Source organism: Megalobrama amblycephala, linkage group LG6, assembly GCF_018812025.1.
Source record: "Megalobrama amblycephala isolate DHTTF-2021 linkage group LG6, ASM1881202v1, whole genome shotgun sequence".
NCBI classification, from domain to species: domain Eukaryota; kingdom Metazoa; phylum Chordata; class Actinopteri; order Cypriniformes; family Xenocyprididae; genus Megalobrama; species Megalobrama amblycephala.
Window position 1 is genome coordinate 24956365 of NC_063049.1, and position 21746 is coordinate 24978110.

The following is a 21746-nucleotide window of genomic DNA, read 5'->3' on the forward strand; positions in this document are numbered from 1 at the left end:
TGGAGACACTTTCTTCAGCTCATACTCGTTGGTCCCATTCACTGCCATTATAAAGCTCAGATGCATCAGGATATTAATTAATATAATCGCTGATTGTGTTCATCAGAAAGAAGAAAGTCATGTACACCTAGGATGGCTTGAGGGTGAGTAAAGCTTGTGTTAAATTTAATTTGAAAGTGAACTAATCCTTTAAACACTTAAATGTTTCAAATTCAGCTAGAATAGTAGCTTAACCATCTTAAAACAGCTGATTTAAAGAGGATTTTAGACATTTAATGACCCTAAAGAAATTTTAATATTATAATATTATAAATAATAAAAAATAGTATTAAACAAACAAATAAACAAACAAACAAATGTTTTGGGTTTTTTTTGGATAATGGTCTTCAAAAAGGATTTACAATTTGTGATATCATTCATGTCCTTACAACAAATAGTGCAAGACGAGTTACAAGACCGAGTTAATTAAATATTTACATTTATATTTTTTGTTTGCTTTTAGTAAATAAAATCCAAAGTACAAATGAGAAATAAAAGAAAGCAATTGATCCTAAGATATGTTTGCTCAAATCTCTAACTAAGTATGAGAAATATTAAGCAAGCACAAGTAATTATTTAGCACTTGAGTGTATTTCAGACCACTTTCACTCACTTTCTAATGGTACAAATTTTCAAATTGATTTCTTTGTTGGATTTAATTATTCAAATTAGATTACTTGAATTATTGGAATTGATTTGTGTCCCTTAACATGCCCCTGTCGGTTATATGATATGATTCAATGCACAAAAGGACAACAAAACCTCTAGCTACATTTAGCCCACTTCCTACTTGATGATGTCAATACACCATAGTGAATTAATGATGCCACTTCTTTGTTCGTAAATCAAGTGTACAAAGAGCATCATGAAATGATATCCTATCATTAGAGACTGAAAGCTGTCTGAAAGCTGACAAAGATGAAGGACAGGAATATCTCATTCCAACAGCCCTGATCAAAAACAAACAAAAGCATTACACAATTTGACACTGAATTGAACTGAATCAACTTTATTGGCTTAGTATGCATGAGCATACAAAGAATTTGTCATCGATACACAAGTCTCTTATGAGCTGTCTGAACAATGAAACTAAGTTAATCAATCTAAAACAAGAACCATTTGGACATAAGTGTAATCATAAGAAAAGTCTTTGTAAACCCATTGCTATGGCTTCTCCTATACCTTTTTGTTCCCTTCTTTTTTATTTTAACACTGATTAATAGAATTTGCAGATACAAGCTAATTTTCCTTATGCAATATTATTATTTTATTAAAAATAATATAAATGATATACAACTTGTTGTTTAATATATAAATATGCTAAATTTAATTTATAGGTGTTTTGCGTCAATACACAGATGCTAAAAACGCCCTCTAGTGGCTTTTTTACATTTATATTGCAACCTAAAGGCCTGTTCACACCGGGACGAATATCGCGCGCGATTTTCGCCGACGTTTAACGCCTCCTGACTAAACAACGGGCGCCAATGTGAGTGTGCACACCGACGCGAAAAACGCGAGGCGTAAAAGCGTCATTTTTAAAAAAACGCCTCGGGTTCGTTTTTTTGGTTTGACGCGCCGCGTTAAAAACTGGCCGACCAATGAGATTGGTGCTTTTGTTCACGTGCCTGGAGCTGCTGAAGTTACAGTAAAACACGACTTGGTGGCGCTCAAGCACAAAACGGTCTTGCCGAGCACACAAGACGACGAAGAGAAAGTAAGTAGACGAGGAAGACCCCTACAAACTATCCCTGCATCTCAAACAGCTCCCTAGCTTCCTAGGTCGTGTATCAGTATACCATGTAAATGAATGTGGCCGACTCCCTGATCAGTGCCCTGACTAGTGAAGTAGAGAGCTGATTGAGATGCACACTATGGGTGCTCTGCCACAGATGTGTATTATTTCTGTATTTTTACTTTTTTTTTTCTTTTACATTCAAGAAATATAGTTGAGAATGTCTGTTTCATAAATATGTTTATTTACACTACCGTTCACTTGCACTACTGTCATTGTGACATATTTGCACTACCGTTTCTGACTAATATATATATATATATATATATAAAAATGTAGGCCTATGCCATTTTATATATGCATTTTTTTTAATCTTCTTTAACTTTATTAATATCATATGTTTATTTGCACTACCGTTAAGCACAAGCGCCACATACTGTCAGGGAATGAATTTGCACTTTAACTCGGCGCATCGCCGGTGAAAATCGCTTGGGTGTGAACACAAAAAACGTCTCGAAAAACGCTGACGATAAACGCGTGCGATATTCGTCCCGGTGTGTACGGGCCTTCAACATGGCCATTTCTACTTAGCCTCTTGATTAGCTGTTTCACTCTGTTTTATGAATAAAGACGACTTCTAAATTACTGTGACTTTTTTGTCTGGCTGTTAGGTGTTTTATATTGTTTTATATCAATAAATTGTAAAGGTTTAGGAGTCACTATAGACTATAGCTATGCTAGATGTTCAAACTGAAAATAGCTTACCCCAACATATGTCATGATGACAAAATTATACCCCAATATATACAGTGCTCAGCGTAAATGAGTACACCCCCTTTGAAAAGTAACATTTTTTCAACAATATCTCAATGAACACAAAAACAATTTCCAAAATGTTGAAAAGACTAAGTTTTAAAGTAAGGTTAATAATATAACTTAGAGAACAAATTTTTCAGTTTTACTCAAATTAGGGTGATGCAAAAATGAGTACACCCCACTGAAAGTCTCTGGCGCAAACCAAAAGTGGTACAAAAATGTAAAAAAGATGGAACTGCAACCATCTCACAGAGACGTTCAGGTTATCCACGGAAGTTAACACCTCGACAGGAGCGTCTTCTGATGAGAAGGGTTGAAGAAAATCGGCATGCAAGTTCACTGCAGTTTTCTAAAGAAGTAGAAAGCCAAACTGGGGGGACTATTTCCCGTGACACAATACGGCGTACACTGCAGAGGAAAGGCAGGCATGGGTGCCGTCCATGAAAGAAGCCTCTCCTAAAGCCCAGGCACAAAAAAGCCCGCCCAGAGTTTGCAGGGCCCATGCTGACAAAGATGAAGACTACTGTGACTCTATACTCTGGAGTGATGAGACCAAGATAAATGTTTTTGGAACTGATGGCTTCAGAACTGTATGGTGTCACAAAGGTGAGGAATACAAAGAAAAATGCATGGTGCCTACAGTGAAACATGGTGGCAGTGTCCTTATGTGGGGCTGCAGGAGTGCTGCTGGTGTCGGGGAGCTGCATTTCATTGATGGCATCATGAATTCACAGATGTACTGCTCTATACTGAAAGAGAAGATGCTACCATCACTCCATGCCCTTGGTCGCCGTGCACTTTTCCAACATGACAATGATCCTAAACACACATCTAAGGCCACTGTTGGATTTCTGAAGAAGAACAGGGTGAAAGTGATTCAGTGGCTCCTGACCTGAACCCTATCGAACACCTATGGGGAATTCTGAAGAGACAAGTTGAGCATCACTCTCTATCCAGCATCCAGTCTATAAAAGAGGTCATTCTTGAAGGATGGAAAAAGATAGATGTTGCAAAATGTCGCCAACTTGTTCATTCCATGCCTAGAAGACTTGGTGCTGTCATTAAAAATCATGGAGGCCATACAAAGTACTAGATGTAGTAGTTTTTGTTGTGGGGTGTACTCATTTTTGCATCACCCTAATTTGAGTAAAACTGAAAAATGTGTAATCTACGTTATATTACTAACCTTACTTTCATGCTATAAGTTAATCAGATGTTATATTAAACTTAGTCTTGTCAACATTTTGGAAATTGTTTTTGTGTTCACTGAGATATTGTTTAAAATGTTACTTTTCAAAGGGGGTGTACTCGTTTACGCTGAGCACTGTAATTTTCATGAAGACAAAATTCCTATGCCCCCTGCTTCAGTGGAGTTTTGACATTAAATATTTCTCAAATCTTATTGAAAGCAATGCATTACGGCCGCGTCGCTGTGACATTCTAAAACGCTTTACATGGCTTAATGTAGGCTACTGAAACAATGCTTAACGTGTCTGCATCGGCATGTCTATACATAGTATGCTTTATTAACAAGGTGTAGGCTATATTGAATCTTTTAATATCACTTAATACATGTTCATATTTGGCCTGATCTGTCTACATAGAACGCTGCTTTTTTAATAATGATTATACAGATTAGTCTTTTAATATCACTGTCTGGATGCATTGAGCATTTTCTCTTTATAGTGGTATTTTAGGAAAATGCTTTTGATTCTGAATGAGTTTGAGGCTATGGCTCCATGGCTAACGGCTAATGCTACACTGTTGGAGAGATTTATAAAGAATGAAGTTGTGTTTATGAATTATACAGACTGCAAGTGTTTAATAATGAAAATAGCGACCGCACTTGTCTCCGTGAATACAGTAAGAAACGATGGTAACTTTAACCACATTTAACAGTACATTAGCAACATGCTAACGTAACATTTAGAAAGACAGTTTACAAATATCACTAAAAATATCATGTTATCATGGATCATGTCAGTTATTATCGCTTCATCTGCCATTTTTCGCTATTGTTCTTGCTTGCTTACCTAGTCTGATGATTCAGCTGTGCACAGATCCAGACGTTAATACTGCCTGACCTTGTGTAATGCCTTGAACATGAGCTGGCATATGCAGATATTGGGGGCGTACATATTAATGAGCCCGACTGTTACGTAACAGTCGGTGTTATGTTGAGATTCGCCTGTTCTTCGGAGGTCTTTTAAACAAATGAGATTTATATAAGAAGGAGGAAACAGTGGAGTTTGAGACTCACTGTATGTAATTTCCATGTACTGAACTCTTGTCATTTAACTATGCCAAGTTAAATTAAATTTTTAATTCTAGGGCACCATTAAATAAGTGCTTTCTACTTGAATATATTTTTAAAATGTAATTTATTCCTGTGATGGCAAAGCTGAATTTCAGCAGCCATTATTCCACTCTTCAGTGTCACATGATCCTTCAGAAATCATTCTAATATGATGATTTGCTCAGGAAACAGTTCTTATTATTATTATCAATGTTGAATTCAATAGAACAGCATTTATTTGAAATAGAAATTAAGTCTTTGGGTGCTTTCACACCTGCCTCATTTAGTTCGGTTGAATCGTACCAGAGTTCGTTTCCCCCTTTGGTGCGGTTCGTCTGGGCAGGTGTGAAAGCAGCAATCGCACTCGGGTGCGCACCAAAAGCGGACCAAACTCTTCAAGCAGGTCTCGGTACGCTTTCAAACGAACTCTGGAGCGGTTCGCTTGAGATGTGAAAGCAATCCGACCCAGTTAACAGACCAACGAACTAGGGACTGACATTTTTTCGGGAATCCCACAGGTCACGGGATTCCCGTGGGATTCCTGCAGGATGGGAGTCATCTTTGCTATTAATCACGGGATTTGGACGGTACAGGATAAATGGTTAACGGGAGCAGACGGGAGCGGGAATCAACCAATAGCAAAGACGACAAAAAAAGAAATAAGTAAATGCACCATTTTGTAGTTTCCTTTTAATACGCCGACAATGTAATGCAATTAAAAAATAACTACACGACCCAGCCGTCCCAGAAGCCATCAGTGCTTTTTGTCACGGCTTCCCGCCGGAATTCAAAGAGCAGTGATGGAGGGAGCAAACAGCCGCGGAGAAGTCGATGTGGCAAAAAATGATTTACAGTGCAAAGTCAGAAGTAATGACATGTCTATTAGTTTCACAGAACTGGTCGGAAAGTCTGAAATCTGAAAGTCTGGGTTTATTAAACTATTGTAGACATGGTGTGAACTATGTACTGTTTTTCTTTTATTTGCTGTCTTCCATTTTCTGGAGAAAATCTAGAAACAGGGGCTCAGCAGCTGGTCTAAAACAGGATGGAGAGCAGATTAAATCAAATTCTATGTATTAACTAAACACTAATTGAAGAAAAAAATATATGGGAGCGGTACAGGAGCAGGAGTCAGTTTAAACAGGAGCGGGATGGGAGTGGGAGTCAATTTACCAGGAGCGGGATGGGATGGGATTATTTTTTAAACTTTGGTCTGGGAGTGGGACGGGACAAGATTTCTTTCTATGGGAGTGGGACGGGACAGGAGTGAAAATCCACTCCCGTGTCATCCTCTACAACGAACCATATGATATCATTTTCATAACGGAAAATGTGATATAAAAAGCAGTAATGTCTGATTCTGTGAGTGAGCACATTATTTACCATATCTGAAAACCAACGAGCGCCTCTGTTGTGTAATTACACTTCTCCGTGCGAGAATGCTGTCCCGACGAAGTCTCAATTCCCGCTCTGCTTCATTATAAAATTCAGATGGTCTCTCTCGACAGACACACGGACAACAGGTCGCCTACTAGACAGCGCTGGGAAATCCAGAGACGGAGAGAAAGAGAAAGAGCGCGCGTTTGAATTTGCCGCAGCAAATATGAATGGAGTATATAATTTAACAGCGGGAGAGACGGCTACATTTATAAAGTGTTTGTTGTGTGTCTCGGCAGTTACAAATAAAGCCAAAATAAGCTCATGGAGCTAGCTTGTCAATAATTATTTTGATGGATGACGCAGCGGAAACTCTGACCAATGAGAGGACAGTTTTACTCGCATGTGACTTGGCTCAGCGCATTTTGGTACGCTTTGAAATGTTGCTATGTGAAAGCAAACCGAATCAAGAAGAAAATGCAACATTGTAACAAATTTAGTCCCTGTTTCGGAACAAAACAAGCGATCCATAGGTGTGAAAACACCCTTTACTGTCACTTTAGATCAAATTAAAGGCAGGGTAGGTAAGAAATTTTGTTCCAAATTTGTTTAAACTTTCTATATATATACATGCATAATTAAAATGTAAGAACTCTGATAAAAAGAGTATAAAAATCGAGTGACTCTAGACCGTTTAATCTGTATTAAACACAGCTCATTATTTCCATCCGGGACGAAACATAGGATTGGCTTAGGCGGCTGTCACTCTCTCGCAACCATGGCAACCACCCTTTTGCCACACATGACCTGCCCACTTGCGCGCACACGTTTGATTTGGGGAATCCAAGAGGCATGGATCCTAGGAATACCAAAACAATGGCAGAGAAACAGCAAGCTAAATTCACAGTACCGGCCTATGCAGTTAGTGAAGGCAAACCAGGCAAAAAAAGGAAGACAGTAACAGTACAAGAAAAGGCAATGAACAAAAAGTCTTTGGATAAACAAAGAAATAAAACGCGAGTTAATATCGGCGTGGCTTTCCAGCGATGGCGAGAACTGAGGGAACTCAAGGGGCTGAAAAGTGACTCCTTGATGGCTTTATTTCTGCTGGACAGGTAAATCTTTCTTTTTGTATTTTGATCATACATATTTTTTTGTTTATTTTTTCATGAAGCATGTGTCATTAGCACACGTAGCTGCGTAATATAGCTAACATAACATTACTTAGCGAGCCGTAGTAGAGACGATAAATAATGATAGCTATAGTGTTGAATTGTGCATAATTTTACCCTCTGTCTAAGTCTTTTTACCATGTTCACCTGTAAGTTTACCTGCACGTTTTTTTCGCCTTTGTTTTGTTTTTATATTCTCTACCTATGTTTACTGATGTCTTTATCTTGTATCTGTGTGTGTCGTACACACTTTGTTGTATGTGTGTGTTATTATTTTGTGTCTGCAATGCAGTTGTGAGTTGATATTTGAGTGTATGTTACTCTGTTGATCTGTAGAACAACGTATATGTTATGAATCTTACACGAAATTCATCTTCATCACAGTGTAAATGATGGTAATGGAAAAACGTGTATCATGCAACCTGTTTTTAGCTTTGCCTTATAGATAACTAGCTCGTTAGCGATTCAAAAAATATATATTTTAAACTTTACCAATATCAATATGCTAGCTTGATAGTGAGTACTAAAATACATCTTGTTTATCTTCATAATTATAAAGTTATTTTTATTACATGTGATTCTGACATGATGTCACTACATGCACTGTGCTCCTTCCTCTCCGCTCGTCTCAGGTAAATAATGCGTCTTCCAGCTCAGTGGTCGGAGTCACACGTTCATGCGTTTTGGGGGCGTGGCTTTGGAAGGAGCCCAGAAGGGAGGGGGTGGAGTGAATGGAAATAATGAGCTGTCTTTAAAACAGTCGTGAGAGGTCTACAGACACTCGATTTTTATACTTTCTTTTTCAGAGTACTTACATTTTAATTATGTATTGATATATAAATAAAGTTTAAACAAATTTTGAAAAAAAGTTTTTTATACATTTTTTTGCCTACCCTGCCTTTAATGTGTCCTTGCTGAATAAAAGTATTAAGTAGAAAGTATTATTCTCATAGAAGCTGGTGAAATATATATGGTCTCGTTGCCATCCATGAAAGAAGCCTCTCCTAAAGCCCAGGCACAAAAAAGCCCGCCCAGAGTTTGCAGGGCCCATGCTGACAAAGATGAAGACTACTGGGACTCTATACTCTGGAGTGATGAGACCAAGATAAATGTTTTTGGAACTGATGGCTTCAGAACTGTATGGTGTCACAAAGGTGAGGAATACAAAGAAGGTATACATATTTGGCCTGATCTGTCTACATAGAACGCTGCTTTTTTAATAATGATTATACAGATTAGTCTTTTAATATCACTGTCTGGATGCATTGAGCGTTTTCTCTTTATAATGGTATTTTAGGAAAATGCTTAACTTGTAGGCTAATTAATTGCGTTCATATTGTGGACTCATCTGCTTATGTAGCTACATATGCTTTATTACAGTAATAAGGTGTGTAGGCTACTGAATGTGGGCCTCCAATATCCCTGTCTTAGTACATTAAGCGTTTTTCACGTTAAGTGCTTTTAAGAATGTCCCGCGTTGCAGCAGGCATGTTGCCATCAGTATAGTGACAGCATTTCGCCTGGGTATCGGACCCCACATGAGTGACAATGGGATGACTTTTTAACGGGAACTAGAGGCGAGCAATCTTACTCATCATCATGTTGGTACAGATGTTCTGCAATGCCCATTTTAAAATCAAGTCATGTATTACCATGGTTTCAAAGTAATGGCTCTCGAAAGTGTGGGAGAAACAACAATTTAACAAAAGAAAACTTGTAAATTGACATTTTTTCGACATTAATCTGTTAATTTTGGTTTATAAAGATGCAAAATGTAATCAAAAAAAGAAAAAAAAAAAAAAAAAAAAGTCACTATTTTATTTTGTGCGCATTCAATTTGTGTATACAGTTTTAATTTAAATTTTGGTATTCAACATAGCATTTAAAAATACAAAAACCGTTCCTTTTTTTTGTTTTTGTTTCCATGGTTAAAAAAGGAAAAAGGAATGGACGCAGACCCTTTGGTGGGAGTATTTGCATTATTGGACTTTGGAAAAAAATTCCTGTTGCCTCGATATGTGCAATTTGTCATAGGAGACATTCATAACTTTCTCGAAAAGACAAACGATAATCATGATAACTAAAAATAAACACATTAGAAATACATTTTAAGGCAGATTTAAAGCAATGGTTTTTCAAAATATCTTTTGGAATGACATGAGGGTGAGTAAATGATGAAAGAATTTTCATTTTTGAATGAACTACCTATATTATATACATACATACATACATATATATATATATATATATATATATATATATATATATATATATATATATATATATATATATATATATATATATTAGAGTAGTATAGTATAATATACAAGTTTCACTTTTTGAATGGAATTAGTGAAATAAATCAACTTTTTGATGATATTCTAATTATATGAGCAGCACCTGTGTATATGTATTTTATATATATATATATTATTTATATCAATAAAATAACTATTTCATATTTTATTATGTAAAAAAAAAAAAAAGCAGACAGGTTTGTAACTGCATGAGGAGTAAATATTAAGAATACTGATTTTGGGTGAACTATTCCTTTAAAAATCCACAGATAACTAACACCACAAAAACACAGTCTACATTCAGACCCTTCCTTTATGCAATATAGTATACTGAAACACGTACATTAGTCACAGATCAAAGGTTTTTATATAGCTGACGGATCTATTAGAGTTGCTATATATAAAACCTCAAATAAAAGGCCTCCCCTGGGTGGGTGGATTAAGGTTAGTTGACTCTGAAAGTAGACAGAGTGCAGTGCTCTCTGAAGGCAGGCCTGGAGCGTCTGGGCTGCTGCGAGCATCTCAGACGGATCTTTAAACCTCATTTAATCGTTAACACGGAGGTGACTCATCAGCTCCCTGCAGCCTGGACACAAAAATGTCGCTGCAGTGTGGCACAATGGCAGGACTGCTCTATAAAGAAAATCCAAACGCATTATGGCCTCTGGAGTATTTCTGCTGTCTATTACAAACACACTCTGGGTCCTTTATTAGGTGCTGGTAATTTAGGGCTTTTAGCATGTAAACATGAGGCATATTAGTATTAAATCAAATCCAGTGCACCCTAGAAGAAAGACTGCCTAGACTGTCAGCTTTCTGGAGACCAGTCATGACAATCATAAAGGAAAATAGCTATGGTTAAATGTGTAGAGAAAAAATCATTTGGAAATTCACATACATTTGACATTCACATACAGCTTGAAACGAAACCTTCCTGGATTCCTAGGTTGTCTATGAAAGCATGTGGACTGATTTTTGAGCCTCTCTTGCATTCTTATGATACATGAAACGAAAGCTTATTTGATGAAAGAGCTATTCCGTGTACTGTAAAGTCAATGTGTCATGCAAAGTAAAGGGATTAATTCAAACCATAGTCTAACATAGCCAGATCTATATACTGTAGTCTTTAGTCTCAAAATATACTTTAAAAACAAACTGTCATAACAGTGTAAATTTAATTACCTCATCTGTCAATGTGGTGCCAGTGAATTGCAGAGCTGGTGCAAACATATCCATATCACTATGATCTGATGCTTTCTTAACTGCTGCTTTCTCACTGCTGTCATTTTTGTTGTGTTCATATTGAGAAGAAAGCAGACAGCACATATTTACATATTCATCTAAACGTCGCTCTCAGCAGCGTGGACGGCATCGGGATGTTCGTTAACAGCATACTGCTGCAAAGGTATTTCAAACTTCTTTTTACTTCTAAACAAAGAAAAGAACTTCACCGTGAGTACATCTAGGCCTTGAATCATGTTCAGTCTCTTGTACGTTATGTGTGCATGAGTTGCTGCATTTCACTTAATGGCCACTGGTGTCGCTAATAACAAGTATTTCTGAATTCTACATATAGCCCCTTTAAAGTACATTTAAAACACAACAAACCAAATGTATGTATGTGTGTATATATATTGTTTAGAATATTTATATTTATATAAAAAAAAAAAAAAAAAAAAACATACACTATCATTCAAAAGTTTGGGGTTGGTATGATTTTTTTAATGTTTTTGAAGGAAGTCTCTTATGTTCTTTAATTCTGCATTTATTTGATTAAAAAGGAAGTAAAAACTGTAATATTGTGAAAAATTATTAAAGGTGCCAACAAACGTTTTTTTACAAGATGTAATATAAGTCTAAGGTGTCCCCTGAATGTGTCTGTGAAGTTTCAGCTCAAAATATCCCATAGATTTTTTTTAATTAATTTTTTTACCTGCCTATTTTGGGGCATAATTAGAAATGCGCCGATTCAGGCTGCGGCCCCTTTAATTGCTCGCGCTCTCCGCCCCCTCCTGAGCTCTCGACTCTATCATTGCATAAACAAAGTTCACACAGCTAATATAACCCTCAAAATGGATCTTTACAAAGTGTTCGTCAAGCATGCTGCATGCATACATCAGATTATGTGAGTATTGTATTTATTTGGATGTTTACATTTGATTCTGAATGAGTTTGAGGCTATGCTCCGTGGCTAAAGTTAACATTACACACTGTTGGAGAGATTTATAAAGAATGAAGTTGTGTTTATGAATTATACAGACTGCAAGTGTTTAATAATGAAAATAACGACGGCTCTTGTCTCCGTGAATACAGTAAGAAATGATGGTAACTTTAACCACATTTAACAGTACATTAGCAACATGCTAACGTAACATTTAGAAAGAAAGTTTACAAATATCACTAAAAATATCATGTTATCATGGATCATGTCAGTTATTATTGCTCCATCTGCCATTTTTCGCTATTGTTCTTACTTGCTTACCTAGTCTGATGATTCAGCTGTGCACAGATCCAGACGTTAATACTGCCTGACCTTGTGTAATGCCTTGAACATGAGCTGGCATATGCAGATATTGGGGGCGTACATATTAATGAGCCCGACTGTTACCTAACAGTCAGTGTTATGTTGAGATTCGCCTGTACTTCGGAGGTCTTTTAAACAAATGAGATTTATATAAGAGGAGGAAACAATGGAGTTTGAGACTCACTGTATGTCATTTCCATGTACTGAACTCTTGTCATTTAACTATGCCAAGTTAAATTCAATTTTTAATTCTAGGGCACCTTTAAATAAGTACTTTCTACTTGAATATATTTTTATAAATGTAATTTATTCCTGTGATGGCAAAGCTGAATTTCAGCAGCCGTTATTCCAGTCTTCAGTGTCACATGATCCTTCAGAAATCATTCTAATATGATGATTTGCTGCTCAGGAAATAATAGTTCTTCTTATTATTATCAATGTTGAATTCAATAGAACAGCATTTATTTGAAATAGAAATTAAGTCTTTACTGTCACTTTAGATCAAATTAATGTGTCCTTGCTGAATAAAAGTATTAAGTAGAAAGTATTATTCTCATAGAAGCTGGTGAGATATATATGGTCTCGTTGGGGACAAAACAATAGTTCTTGTTAATGGATTTGTGGTGACAGCAACCCTAAGGTCAAATGTAGGTGCTTTCTCAACATACCAAATTACCTTGAGAGCCAGAATAGCAAAGTGTTGACAGGGAAATTACATAATAAAATGGCAGGAAGTTTAATAAGTTGAGTATGTAGTGGGTCAGCAACAGTTTGCTGAGGGACATCAGCTTTAAAAACCACTTCATCCAAAAAAGAAAAGCGCTGAAAGGAATTTTGCATGAAGTCACACTTCCTGCTTATATAACATGGCCCCTTAAATCCATCAAGGGTCACTGCTTGAGAAATCTGACCTCTTGATCCCTCACCTCTGAAACTGCAAAGGCTGCTGCTTTCCATCTACCCATCAATTCTGACTCAGATCGGAAAACCATAGTTCATACTACCTGCACTTCATTTTACCTGTTCTAAACATGACTGCTTCCTTAAAGTCCCCCTGTGGTGAAAATCAAGTTTTTAATAGATCTATGTGGTTTTTAATATGCTTTAAGACAAACCATGTGCAAATTCATAAGTCAACACCATTGCTGAGTATTTTCTCTTTAAAACTGCAGTGAAAAAAAAAAAAAAGACCTGCAGTTTGAAATCGCTGGTGTTTCTGACGTCACAAACTACCTAGTAATCAATTATGTCAACGTGCTGGCGGGCTTTAGTATATCATTAACCATGACTGCTCTGAAGCAGGAGAGTCTCAATAGAATATCCCGGTATATTTTTCTGTTGATATAAAAAAAAAATTGGGTAGATTTGGCAATATAGTGGGTGTATGATGTAACGATGTTATGATGAACTATATGCCTTTCTCCACTGATGTTAAGGTGTTCAAAGCGTTTCTAAGGATGCTGATTGTTAGAAGGCAGCTGTCTGACTCACGAACAGGAACATGGTTTGTGTAACATTAGCAACACATTATTAGCTGTTTGATAATGTAGTCAAGCAAAAAGCTAACATAATTACCATTACATGTCTGGCGTTGTAAAAAGCGATATAATTGTGCAGCGTTTACCTCAGTAAGCTGAGTAAAAGTTGACAGAGCGGATCTCTTGAGCTCGGGCGAGTGAGTGGAGGTGGGGCTAATTATCATATTCAAAGATCCGTGTATATTGAATGAGGCAAGGGTGTAGAGTTACAGTCAAGCTATTTTAAGGCATAAACAATTTTTTTTTTTTTTTTCCACAGAAAAAAATGTTTAAAATGTGTCATTTTGATGATCAAAGATGAGTTTTAAGGTATAAAATTATTGACTACAGGGGGACTTTAAAGCTCTTTCCTCCTCACCAGATCAAGCTTATTCTATAGTTATGATATTGGATCTACAGATGTTGTCTAAAAGCCTGTCAAATCTGCCTCCCTCCACAAAAGTGATTTGTAGAAAATTAAGTTGGAAAAAAAAGTATAATATCCTGGCAGAAAAGTTCACGGACTTCAATCCTAAAACACATGCATAAATGCAGTACTCAAACACTCAGTACTCAGACAAAGTACTCAAATCAAGTATGTTTTGACTAACAATATAAAAAGACGTTACATAAGGCAAAGTGCATAAACTTTTAACAAGAATGCTATGCAAACTTACTAATATCATTTGAAACTCCTATGACAGCAGAGAAGATGCATGGGCATTAATTTGCATTGTTTTCAGAGGTGTAAAGTACTTGAGTAATATTACTTGATTACTGTACTTAAGTATTATTTTTGGGGATTTTTACTTTACTTGAGTACATTTAAAAATCAATACTTTTACTTTTACTTGATTACATTTTTTTGAGAAAAAAAAAAAGAGTACTTTTTACTCCTTACAATTTTATTTACAGTCAAAAAGTACTTATTTTTTGGAGATCACTTCATTCTATTTTCTTTATGTTTGTAGCGTGATCCATTAAAACGTACAATATAGCTTATTTCAATTCAGATCTAGATATTATTATTATTACTCCACTAGGTCTGAAATATATTGTTCGCTGCAAACATGATGATCTTAAATTAATTATTAATTTACTATTAATAAATGTGTAAAGTTTCATAAAATGGAAATGCTCAATAAAGTAGGCTAACTACATTACCTCAGATGGATGAATGGCTGGATTCCACAACTGGTAAAATAAAACATATATAAGACAATACAACATTTACTATAGGAGCCATACAATTTACTGATGACTTAATTTAAAAAAGCTGTTCTATTGCGCTTCTGGCAGTGAAATTCACTGATTTTGGGTGCGTAAGATGTGAAGGATTCAATGCTCCAGTTAGTATTTTCACCCCATAATGGCGGCTGTGCTACCTGAGCGCCATCTAGTGACTGTTGCCTAAAAAGTATCAGAGTGTTGCCTCTTGAGTTCTATACTCTTTGTTGACCTGGAAATTACAGTGGGTACGGAAAGTATTCAGACCCCCTTAAATTTTTCACTCTTTGTTATATTGCAGCCATTTGCTAAAATCATTTAAGTAAATTTTTTTCCTCATTAATGTACACACAGCACCCCATATTGACAGAAAAACACAGAATTGTTGACATTTTTGAAGATTTATTAAAAAAGAAAAACTGAAATATCACATGGCCCTGAGTATTCAGACCCTTTGCTGTGATACTCATATATTTAACTCAGGTGCTGTCCATTTCTTCTGATCATCCTTGAGATGGTTCTACACCTTCATTTGAGTCCAGCTGTGTTTGATTATACTGATTGGACTTGATTAGGAAAGCCACACACCTGTCTATATAAGACCTTACAGCTCATAGTGCATGTCAGAGCAAATGAGAATCATGAGGTCAAAGGAACTGCCTGAAGAGCTCAGAGACAGAATTGTGGCAAGGCACAGATCTGGCCAAGGTTACAAAAAAAATTCTGCTGCACTTAAGGTTCCTAAGTGCACAGTGGCCTCCATAATCCTTAAATGGAAGACGTTTGGGACGACCAGAACCCTTCCTAGAGCTGGCCATCTGGCCAAACTGAGCTATCGGGGAGAAGAGCCTTGGTGAGAGAGGTAAAGAAGAACCCAAAGATCACTGTGGCTGAGCTCCAGAGATGGAGTCGGGAGATGGGAAAAAGTTGTAGAAAGTCAACCATCACTGCAGCCCTCCACCAGTCGGGGCTTTATGGCAGAGTGGCCCGACAGAAGCCTCTCCTCAGTGCAAGACACATGAAAGCCTGCCTGAAGGACTCCAAGATGGTGAGAAATAAGATTCTCTGGTCTGATGAGACCAAGATAGAACTTTCTGGCCTTAATTCTAAGCGGTATGTGTGGAGAAAACCAGGCACTGCTCATCACCTGTCCAATACAGTCCCAACAGTGAAGCATGGTGGTGGCAGCATCATGCTGTGGGGGTGTTTTTCAGCTGCAGGGACAGGACGACTGGTTGCAATCGAGGGAAAGATGAATGCGGCCAAGTACAGGGATATCCTGGACGAAAACCTTCTCCAGAGTGCTCAGGACCTCAGACTGGGCCGAAGGTTTACCTTCCAACAAGACAATGACCCTAAGCACACAAGCTAAAACAATGAAGGAGTGGCTTCACAACAACTCCGTGACTGTTCTTGAATGGCCCATCCAGAGCCCTGACTTAAACCCAATTGAGCATCTTTGGAGAGACCTAAAAATGGCTGTCCACCAACGTTTACCATCCAACCTGACAGAACTGGAGAGGATCTGCAAAGAGGAATGGCAGAGGATCCCCAAATCCAGGTGTGAAAAACTTGTTGCATCTTTCCCAAAAAGACTCATGGCTGTATTAGATCAAAAGGGTGCTTCTACTAAATACTGAGCAAAGGGTCTGAATACTTAGGACCATGTGATATTTCAGTTTTTCTTTTTTAATAAATCTGCAAAAATGTCAACAATTCTATGTTTTTCTGTCAATATGGGGTGCTGTGTGTACATTAATGAGGAAAAAAATGAACTTAAATAATTTTAGCAAATGGCTGCAATATAACAAAGAGTGAAAAATTTAAGGGGGTCTGAATACTTTCCGTACCAACTGTATAACAGTCAGTGGAAGAAAATGGAGGAAGTCAAAAATCAGCCACAGAATCAAGAGCACCCATGGCCAACAGTTCATCTGATGATGAAGATTTTTTCGCTTCTTTGAAACAGACAACACATGAAGCCAGCAAAGAGTTGGATATCTGGCCTGTGTTTCAGACACCAGTGTTTCAGGCACTGCAGGATTGATTTTTAGCCCCAAAAGAGCTAGGCTTGACACTCACAATTTTGAAAATCAGCTTCTGCTTAAGTTAAATCTGAGGTTTTGCAACATTGAGTAGCATGTTGCATACTGGCATTAGGTAGTAGTCTTATAGTTTGATAATTAAATACAATTAAACACAAACAGTTCTAAAGGAGGATAAAACTTTGTATGTGGTTCATTCACTTCATGTTTTTAGAGATTAAAAGCTTAAACAAGAATCTCTAGTTTTCATTCTTGTTGTTACTTTTACTTTTTTAATACTCAAGTACAATTTTAATGTAGTACTTTTTTACTTTTACTCAAGTATGATTCTGGCCAGATACTTTTACTTTTAATTGAGTAAAATTTTCACTCAGTACTTGTACTTTCACTTGAGTAACATTTTTGAGTACTTTTTACACCTCTGATTATTTTAATGTAAAAAATTAAACATAACCTAAAACCTGCCCCGTTGAGACGGTGATGCACAAATGTGGACATCTATGCATTTAAGCACTACACAGTGGGCTTAAACAGTTCGCCCTTTTACAGCACATTTTGTTCACAAACAACTGACAGTCGTGACCTAAGTATGATTTTCATTTACAGTAATCAATCCTAGAATTCGGCATTAATAACTTACTTTTCACACCATCAGTCACACGCGCACTCAAGCTCAGAGGATCTCCTGGTTCTTAGCTCATTTTGAGTCAGACTTGTGAATTCAGTGAATCGTTAACTGCACACACGCTCTGAAAGGATCACTGAATCAGTGAGTTTTTGACTCAAGAACAGCAGCAATCAGATCAGTCCAATTTTTCATTCCTCCAGCAGAACTTCCAGCCTCCTCTTCCCTTATAGTGTGGGTTTTGTTCAAGAGCAAAGATTCAAATACAGACACTGTTATATAACCGTCCTCAGCAATTAAACTACCGGGTTCTCTAGTAACAGACTTATCAATATTCCACTTAGCGAGATATCGCTTGGCTGCACACTTGGCTGCATAATTCCTCTGACCATAGAGCCTGTTTGGTGGGGGCATTACTGGAAAAGGAAAACAGACAAACCCTCGACTGAAGACAACAACCCAAAGGGCCAGGAGTGTCTTGCTGCCCACTGGCTCACAAACCCCAAGTTCATGTTGCCCTTTGTTGCTGTAGTCTATCCGCCATTCAATCATAGAAAAAGGCTGGCAGAGAGTATCAAACCCCAACAGCCATTAAAGCACTGGAGGTCACCAAGTCTCTGTACTGTTGTTTTCTAATAGGCACTAGTATCAGTTGGCAGATCACTGTCTGTACTTCTATTGTTAGTTGCATGAAGTTAAAAAAGATAGCATAAAGCTCTGCTCGACGATCACCAAAAATAAAATAATAAAATAAAATTAAAAAAAAGGGAAAAAAAATGGAATAAAATTCTGTATATTTGTGAACTACTGTATTAGCTGTAATATGATGTGGCAGGCAGTATCTGGTGCTAAATCCAACTCCTCCATTCACATTTTTATTTCTTGAGTTACTCTTCACCCCTCCAGATTTGGAATTACAGTGGAGAATATAGTGGAGAATCAGAATTCATCACATGGATCCCAAAGTTCTCTTATGTTATCGACCTGAGACACACATGCTTTTAACACCAAGTACACTGGTTAAGTACATCAGAAGCAAACTCTCAAGTCTTCACAAGATTAAAGTTGAAGAACAAATCAAAGAACAACATGAGGTGAAACAACAGGTTACACCTAATAGAGCCTCTTGTAATCGTGAGTGTCCTAACTAGTCTAGTGCTGTGGAAATCAACTTGAGTGGGAATGTGTCTGGAGACGTCCAGAAGAGCTGCCATGACGCATGGATGGTCAGTTGGAGATAGAGATGATGAGCCAGTGTTCTCATCTCTAAATCCACAAGAGGGTGCAATATCTAATGCTTATCAGATTTATAAGGCACTTAAAAGCTCTGTTCCAAAAACCTAGTGAGCTGCTTAAAGACAGCATTTAATCTGAGACAACATAGCATATATATATATATATATATATATATATATATATATATATATATATATATATATATATATATATATATATACTCCTAAAAATAAAACATTAATTTAATAATAAGGAAAATGCATGATGTTGTTAGTTTAGCAACATGTTAACGGTGCAGATTTTGTGTTTGCTTATGAGGTTCAATTTTCAGTTCAAAGAAGGTACTGTAACTGTCTATGAGGGAAGCTCACTAGGTTTTGGGACAGAGTTAAGCACTCAACCTTAATAAGTGTTAACATAAATGGTGTAAAAATAACTGTAATGATTATTGTGGGCTTAAAAAGGAGCTTTGAGGTACAAACACTGACTGCCATTTTTCTGGCTATTTGAGGAGTCGCTCTTACCTCACATTGTCATGCTTTTGAATATAGATCTTGTGGAACATCATATCCTCTTGTTTGGCATTTATGTCAGCTTTCATCTCCATGGCGACATGTCGAGGAAGCACAGAGAGGAGGAGGCGTTCCTGCAAATGATGACCGTGATAGTAAGGGGGAAAAGAGGGGAAAGACAAATAAAGAAAGAAACAAAGACAGAGTGTCATAGTATCAAGACATGGTATCATCTCAATATTTCTGCCATACTGTCAAGAATAGAGAAAACTGAAGGACACTCCAGAAAATTACATTAATTGTACTTAAGTCCTATACCACTAGTACTGTGGTACCATGGTGATGCTAACGTCATGATATATATATATATATATATATATATATATATATATATATATATATATATATATATATATATAAATATAAAAATCAGTATTCTGTATAAATTCAAATTAAAAAAAGTAAAAGAACCAGTAAAAAAAAAAAAAAAAAAAAATCAATAAAAATTAAAAGAACCAATAAATAAATGAGCGAACAAACAAAATTTCATGTTCCATATATAAAAAATATTACACTACCATGGCAGGATAATAGTTATTTAATACTGGTTAGTTATCTGCAGGCCATGTGGTTATTTTTGAAAGACTTCAAAAATCACATGTTTGTCAAAATAATGATGCATGGCCCCTGTGGGCTACTGTGTGTGAGAAAACAGCCATTATTTTTTCCCTTTGGTGCCACTATGAATCTCCAAACTGTTCTGGGATGTGGTTCTAATCTCGCAAATTAATCAGCACTGCGTGTCTCCATGCACAGGTTTTCTCATAACTTCAGTTCCGTACTGAAAATCACTGAACATGTGAATGGACTCCAGCTGAAGAGCTGTCCATTCATTTAGCTCTAATTCAAGCAATCTGCAGCTATTTCCTCACACATGTTTGAGTCTGTCTTCTGGGCATACTTTTTTTCTCATGCGTACAGCTTAGAGGAAACATTTGCATTGAATGATTATCATGCTAATATAATTTAATATAATTACAATTTAGTTTTCATATGATTCTCCAAGGTATTTAAATGAATACTATAGTATTAAAGGTGCTAAAGAGGATGTTTTGTTTTATACATTTTTGCAATATTACTTGAAACTGTCTTTACTAACTGATAAAAGACTATTTATTAGGTGCACTGAAAGGAATAATATTAATATACATCATCTGTGCACGAGATAGGGCCTTAAAAACATCAGCCAATCGTTTACGCGATCATCGCGTAAACGATTGGCCCTCTGGCTTGTCAATCACTGCCATGACGTTCCTTGTGAGATACGAGCGCGGCTGCGCGCTCCAGTAACTTTCCACACTCCACAGGCGCTGCATGCAATGTTTTTGTCAGGAGACAGGAGTAACAACTGCAGATTATGAGTTACCTGCGGTGAGTCCGACATAATGAATCCACTAACACGACACAGCGAATGCCGGTGGTAAACACTCGTGCACGAGTTTTGGGAGGCGTTCCCTCGAAATGAGCTGTGAAGGAGGGGGGTTGTTCTTACGCATGCGCTCATTTCAAAAACTCACTAACAGTCTTTGGTTTCTCAGTCGACGAAAAGATCCTCTTTAGCACCTTTAATCATGGTACTTTTGTTACCCGGTTATGGTATCTAGGCACTTAAAATTGTATGAATATCTTTCTGTTATACACCGATCAGGCATAACATTATGACCACCTTCCTAATATTCCTAACTCGTTGTGGTGCTCCTTGAACCATTTCTGAAACATTTTTGCTTTGTGGCAGGGTGCATTATCCTGCTGAAAGAGGCCACAGCCACCAGGGAATACCGTTTCCATGAAAGGGTGTACATGGTTTGCAACAATGCTTAGGTAGGTGCTATGTGCCAAAGTAACATCCACATGGATGGCAGGACCCAAGGTTTCCCAGCAGAATATTGCCCAAAGCATCACACTGCCTCCGCCAGCTTGCCTTCTTCCTATAGTGCATCCTGGTGCCATGTGTTCCCCAGGTAAGCGATGCACATGTGCCCACTATTGGTGCTTTCGGCGGTGGACAGGGATCAGCATGGGCACCCTGACTGGTCTGCAGCTATGCAGCCCCATACGCAATAAACTGCGATACACTGTCTGTCTATCTAAACTACCGTTCAAATATTTGGGGTCGGCAAGATTATTTAATGTTTATGAAAAAAGTCTCTCATGCTCACCAACACTGCATTTATTCGATCACTGACCCCAGACTTTTGAACAGTAGTGTATATAACTGTGCCTAGAAAATCATGCTGAGCATGAAGTCTTTCAGACACATAGAATGAC

The 21746-nt window shown here is 37.2% G+C and overlaps 1 protein-coding gene across 2 annotated transcripts in view; it reads right to left on the reverse strand.

Moving 5' to 3' along the window:
• adcy5 (adenylate cyclase 5) overlaps positions 1-21746 on the reverse strand; it is a 116064-nt gene that overhangs the window by 29862 nt on the left and 64456 nt on the right. For both annotated transcript variants that reach the window (XM_048193543.1, XM_048193544.1), the window contains exon 3: positions 19431-19552. In XM_048193543.1, coding sequence (XP_048049500.1) covers positions 19431-19552 — 122 coding nt within the window. The remainder of the gene's footprint in view (positions 1-19430; positions 19553-21746) is intronic.